The sequence below is a fragment of the Aethalodelphis obliquidens genome, unplaced genomic scaffold (genome assembly GCF_003676395.1).
Source record: "Aethalodelphis obliquidens isolate GAN/ISIS:26980383/991018 unplaced genomic scaffold, ASM367639v1 scaffold6, whole genome shotgun sequence".
NCBI classification, from domain to species: domain Eukaryota; kingdom Metazoa; phylum Chordata; class Mammalia; order Artiodactyla; family Delphinidae; genus Aethalodelphis; species Aethalodelphis obliquidens.
The window spans coordinates 48,417,648-48,424,374 of NW_020837950.1; the positions used below are offsets into that span (position 1 = coordinate 48,417,648).

General features: G+C 39.6%; 1 protein-coding gene across 6 annotated transcripts in view; it reads right to left on the reverse strand.

The window, feature by feature from the left end:
* Nucleotides 1-6,674, reverse strand: part of ZGRF1 (zinc finger GRF-type containing 1) — a 70,713-nt gene extending 64,039 nt beyond the window's left edge. For 5 of the 6 annotated variants that reach the window (XM_027103552.1, XM_027103553.1, XM_027103554.1 and 2 more), the window contains exons 1-3: nt 6,516-6,674; nt 3,049-3,136; nt 1,835-1,915 (exon numbers count right to left, since the gene is read on the reverse strand). In XM_027103552.1, coding sequence (XP_026959353.1) covers nt 1,835-1,915; nt 3,049-3,069 — 102 coding nt within the window. In that variant the 5' untranslated portion in view covers nt 3,070-3,136; nt 6,516-6,674. Of the gene's footprint in view, nt 1-1,834; nt 1,916-3,048; nt 3,137-6,463 lie in introns of all 6 variants that reach the window. The other variant, XM_027103550.1, reaches the window with a different exon arrangement.
* Between the last annotated feature and the right edge of the window lie 53 nt (nt 6,675-6,727).

The window sequence follows — 6,727 nt, forward strand, 5'->3', positions numbered from 1 at the left end:
TTTTTCCTACCTTCTGACTCATACTGAAATACTGGCTCTTCCTGCGTCTCAAGCCTGTTGGCATAAACACTAAAACCACATTATTAGTTCTCCTGGGTCTCCAGCTTGCCAACTACAGATGGTGGGACTCGTCAGCCTCCATGATCACATAAGCCAATTCCTTACAATAAATCTCTGTCTTCTCCATAGAGGGAGTAACAAAGAGAGAGAGACAGAGATAATTTATATATCTTTATATATAAGAGCATGTAATCCTGAGTCCTGACTAAAAATTTTAAGTATGGGAAGAGAATGAGCCCACAGAAAATACTCAGAAGTGGGCAGTAAGCAACATCAGGAGAGCATGGTGTCACAGAAGTCAAATGAAGAAGTGTTGTGAAGAATGGAAGAGACAAGGGTGTTAAATAAGGTCACGAGAACTGATAAGAGGAGAACATGAAAATTTGACAGATGGAGATAATCAGGGTGGGAAACCCAAGGAAGGATCACCATATCTAGCAGGGTTGACGATTATCCTAGTAAATAATTTTCTCAAGACTGATAGGATCATATAATAAAATAACAGATTCAAAGAAAATCCAAAAATAGAAGAATTCTATACATAATTTCAGAAATTGGCAACTTTTCTAAAATGGTATGTCAACTCTGTGTGTACCATTACACTGTGAGCATTATTATGTTAGAAATATATATATTTTTGTTTGTTTGTTTTTTGTTTTTTTCTTTTTTGCAGTACGCGGGCCTCTCACTGTTGTGGCCTCTCCCGTTGCGGAGCACAGGCTCCGGACGCGTAGGCTCAGCGGCCATGGTTCACGGGCCCAGCCACTCCGCGGGATGTGGGATCTTCCCGGACCGGGGCACGAACCCGTGTCCCCTGCATCGGCAGGCGGACTCTCAACCACTGCGCCACCAGGGAAGCCCTAGAAATATATTTTAATAGTAGTTTTTTCTGTATAGTTAAACTCTTATTACCTGCAAAGAAAAAGAGTATGCCAGGACTTCCCTGGTGGCACAGTGGTTAAGAATCTGCCCGCCAATGCAGGGGACATGGGTTCAAGCCCTGATCCAGGAAGATCCCACATGGCACAGAGCAACTAAGACTGTGTGCCACAACTACTGAGTCTGCACATTCTAGAGCCCGTGAGCCACAACTACTGAGCCCACGTACCACAACTACTGAAGCCCGTGCGCCTAGAGCCCATGCTCCACAACAAGAGAAGCCACTGCAGTAAGAAGCCCACACACTGCAGTGAAGAGTAGCCCCCCGCTCAATGCAATTAGAGAAAGCCCACACACAGCAACAAAGACCCAACGCAGCCATAAATAAATAAATAAATTTAAAAAAACAAAAGAAAAAAGTGTGCTAAAATTCCTGAAAAGTTTCATAGAAAATCTAATTTTAAAAAAATCTGAAGAAATTAAACAGTTTTTTTTTTTTTTTTTGCGGTACGCAGGCCTCTCACTGTTGTGGCCTCTGCCGCTGCGGAGCACAGGCTCCGGACGCGCAGGCTCAGCGGACATGGCTCACGGGCCCAGCCGCTCCATGGCATGTAGGATCCTCCCAGACCGGGGCACGAACCCGCATCCCCTGCATCGGCAGGCAGACCCTCAACCACTGCGCCACCAGGGAAGCCCAATTAAATAGTATTAACTGAACTTTTATAATGCACAAATGAATCACTGTGGTATGGGAATCATTTGACAACTTCTGTTTTCATATCACATCAGCTTATGGACATATCTAAGATTTTATCATCTACAGAGTTTTCTTAATATTCAATCAAAAGGCAAGAACCCAACTCTTAGACTCCATAGTCAACTGCTATGCACTTACTTTGTTTCCTAAGTGAGTGATCTTCAGAATTCCATCTTGCCACACTTTTGACTTCTTCATCTTTTGATGAGTATATAGTACCTTATTTCCAAAAGTACAAAGGAAAGAAATGGTTTCTGTTTGCAAGTATTAAATGTATATATTTTTATACCCTTCCTACCTACAAAAAATATTGAAGACATCTTTTATCAAAATAAAAGCACAGATATCATAACAATAACAACAAACACCACCAACAAAAAATACCTGGTAGCAAAAGGCAAGGGAGGGGAGAAAGGAGAGGTAAAACCTAAGGAAGAAACTGAAAAGTTAACTGAGCAACAAAAACTATTTTGAGCTTCCTAGTCATTTGTGGGATGGAAAAAATTGTACAGTTCTCAAAGTCCAGGAGTACAGAGACTCCTGGAGGTGTCCCCCTCAAGACTTTTTCAGGGGTCTGTGAAGTCAGAACTATTTTCATGATGTTGTATGTATCTCAATCTCACTCCTTTGATCATGTACTTAGTAGAAGCTCCCAAGGTTATATATATGCAATATTGCAAGATTCAATTTCCGAATGAACGCAGAAGCAGATCTGAGAATCTAGCGGCTTCTATTAAGTCAAATATTAAAGGGATTTGCAAAAAATGCACAGCATTGCTACTCTTTACAATACGTTTCTGTTGTTATTGGACCATAAACTTTTCATTAAAAATGTAATCTATGTTAAATGTAATGGGCTTATTATTTTTAATGAATTAATAAACATTTTAAAAATTTCCATTATAATTTCTAATATGAAAGACAGCACTAGATATAAGGCCCATAATCAAAAATTCTTTGGGGTCCTCAATAATTTTTAAGAGTATAAAAGGGTCCTGAGACCAAACAGGTTAAGAACCACTAATCTAGAAGAGTCATGCCAGTCCTTCAAGAGAAAGAAATTATTTCCTGGTCCCAAACTTCCAAAGAATTTGTTCCAAAGGACTTTGTATAACCAATGTGTAGGGTTGCCAGACACAATATAGGGCAATATTTGGGACATACATACTTAATACTAAAAAATTATTCACTGTTTATCTGAAATTCAATTTCAACTGAGTGCCCTTCTTTTAGGTTTGGGTTTTTGGTTTTTTTTAATTTATTTTAGGTTTTTTTGCTAAATCTGGCAAGACATTTGTGAAACATGGAAAGAAGGAAGAAAAAAGGAAATAGTGAAAACTGGTAAGACTTACAATAAATTCTTGGCTTTCCATTGTTTCTTCTGAAATTATATAGTCAGGTCCAGAAAATAATCAGTGGTCATTCAACAATTTATATCACCTAAAATGAAAAATGACAAAGAATATTCAACCCTGATGAACAGAGTATCAAATACAATTTTTCCCCCACAAACTCTTAACCAGAGAGAGGCATCTAAGCGTCCTGAGACTATGTAACTATCAAGGCAAACACAGGTATAGGGAATTCCCTGACGCTCCACTGGTTAGGACTCCACGCTTTCACTGACAAGGGCCCGGGTTCAATCCCTGGTCAGGGAACTAAGATCCCACAAGCCATGCAGCATGGCCAAGAAAAAAAAAAAAAAAAACCCACAGGTGTAATCAAATTATCTGCCACTGAGGACACGATAGAATAGTGACACTACACTGTGGAAAAAGAATTTGCCAAGTAAAGACAAAACCAAGTAAAATATATAAAATAATTAGTAGGCTGCAAACATTTTTCCAGCTGCCATAATATGTATCAGAAAATATGATTCTTCCCTTCCCCCCAAGCTTGATTCTTTACAGAAAAAGTTTCAATTTTTAAAACTTTCTGAGTTGCTACGATCACCACAAGATGGCCCTCTTGCATTTCAAATTTTTCATTTTACATTTTAAAGTCAATATAACACAGTATTTAAGACCAAATATACATTATAATACCTCTCCAAGGAAAAACCTTTCCAATATCATTGCAGTGAGTACTGTAGTTATCCTACGCTATTGGATAAAATTATTACTGCGGACAAATTTGGAAATCTAAAATCAGAGGGTGAATTGAAGAAGTAAGTAGAGATGCCAAAGAAAATTATCATTATTATTATTTTTTTTTGCGGTACGCGGGCCTCTCACTGTTGTGGCCTCTCCCGTTGCGGAGCACAGGCTCCGGACGCGCAGGCTCAACGGCCATGGCTCATGAGCCCAGCCGCTCCGCGTTATGTGGGATCTTCCCGGACCGCGGCACGAACCTGTGTCCCCTGCATCGGCAGGCGGACTCTCAACCACTGCGCCACCAGGGAAACCCCAGGAAAGTTATTTTTAACCACTGCCTTAGGTCCCTGGGCCAACAGCATTAGCATCACATGGGAACCAGTTAGAAATTCAAATTCTCGGGTCTTGACCTATTAAATTATAAAGTCTGGGGTTGGGGCTGGATGGCCTGTAATTTAACAAGCCCTGCAGGTGATAGTGATACATGCTCAAATTTGAAACCCAGACGGATTCAATAAAGCTATAATTTGCAATTCTGGATTAAATTCATCCTATATACATATAATATATATAAAAACAGGCCACCTACATATTATTTATAAATCACATATATTTGTACTTACTGCGTGCCAGACATTGTGCCAGGCCGAGATACTAAATTGAACAAATACTATTCCTAGTCTCAAGGAATTTTCAGTATAGCAGGGTAATAAACGGTAATTACAATAAAATGTAGCAGGAATAAGCACAGGAGGGGCACCCAACTCGGTCTAGGGCATGAAACAAGGTTCCCTGAAAGACATATCTAAGCTGTAAACTGAAATAATCATTAACCAAGGAAAAATGCCAGGGAAGGTATTTCCAAATAGGAATCAACATGTCCAAAAGCCTGTGGAAGACACAGCAAGGCATAATCAAGGAACTCTAGTACAATCAAGTGTAAGACAGTGAGTTGTGAGAGATAACACTGAAAAAGTGAGCAATAACAGGATTCAAGGGGCCTTCTGTTTTATGCTAAGTTGTCTGGACTTTCTATAAAGACAGTAGGAGGCCAAGGCAGGATTTTAAGAATAAGATTACATAACGTGACTTGGGTTTTACAAAGATTGCTCTGGCTGCCAAATGGAGAAAGGGTGTGGCAAGGGGTACGCAAATGAGATGTGAATACTTGCCCCACAACACAGTGCACAGGACAGGACCCAGACCTACAGAGGCACTGCGTTTCAGAAACATAACTCCCATATCCGATATCCCTCCCCTGCAGCCCACGGGATTGCTAGATGTCCAATGAATGCCAAGAAGATAACAGAGAGGTCCAGAGAAATACATCATTCACTGCTGCTTTTATAGCAACTTGCTTCTAGCCACTGAATGGGTTAGACATCCTATATATGTAGGTAAGACTACATGGTGTCAAAACAATGCCTGGCATGTGGCAGTTGTTAACATTAAGCCCCTTTAATAACAGCTATTATTTACTCAGTGCAATTATATGCTAGACACTGTTTAAATGTTCACACCTTATGGTATAGATACTATTTTTCATATTCATTTTACAAAAAAGGAAACTGAAGTGCATAATAGGTATGTAATCTGCCTAAGATCATGAAGTAAATAAATGGCAGATTCAGAATTCAAAATTAAGTAGTCTAAATTCTGGTGCTCATATTCACAAAAACTACATTATGTGACTATTTGTTGAACACCTACTGCATCAGGCAGGAATGGGACTAGATACTTTACATATAATATTTATCATCTCATAATCCTGAAAAGTAATTATTACCATCACAATTTACATATTAGAAATCCAGTATTTACTAATTTAGGATTGCTTATATGCTATTTACAAATTGCAAAATAAAATTTCCCATTGTTTTCCTAAATTAGAAATATTACTTGTTTAAAATTTGAAAGGAACTGAGGAGGTCCAAACTCATATATGTGGTAAGTTAGTTTATAGGACTAGACATCGAAAAAAAAAAGACTAACTGGCTCTTAAAATATTTAGAAGAAGCCCTAATTCCCACATTCAAAGGTGAGTCAACACCCCTTTCTTACCATTAAACAGGAAAAACGTTTTTAGCGAAAAGCATCATATATTTCAGTGAGGTGCAAAGATAAAAAGCTTTCTGAAAGTATTCATCTATCCATATCTCTAAAACAATTCAAGTGTTGACCCACCTCTAGTGGGTGAAAGCTTAATGTGCAAATGAGTTTTTGGCATGGAGACCCTAGATGTTCTGTGATACTTAAGTACAGAAATATATGCATATCTTCACACATACATTATTGTGCTGCGTTATAGATTTATGTATAAAATTCTGTGTTATCACTAAAATGAGATGTTTTCTGTTAAGTACGACGAGATGTTTTTGGTCCTTTTGTTTTGGAACAAGCAGGATCTTTCGAATCCCTAAATGATTCACAGATTTAAGAGTCACGAACCCGATAGCTTATTAAGAAAGCATCCAGTCCAGATAACCAAAAGAAGCTCCCATTTCATTTGCCAAAGTTTAATTACCATGATCCTGTGTAACCAAATGACAGTGGAGAATTGACCCTTTGTCAGTCCCAAAAACAAAGAGCAAAACCATCTCTGGTTCTCACACGTATGTGGGAACTGCAAAGCAAGGGCTGGGAAAGGCGGTGAAGAGGAGACACCAGTTCTTACAAGTTGTCCGAGAACCCTGTGATCCAATCCTGGTTCCACAGGGCTTCCTTACCGGTCCGCTTCTGGCGGAGCAAATTCCTTCGTCCAGTCGCGCCAAAATCAGTGACACCACCTCTCGCTCAAAACTCCAGCCTAATCCTCCTTACTCCCCGGAAACCCCGTGAAACAGCTCACTTCACCCATCTATTGCACAAAACCCATTTTCGAACGTCTCCCGCGAAAACCCGTGACGTCATCCGCTCGCGACCACACCAGATCAAGCTC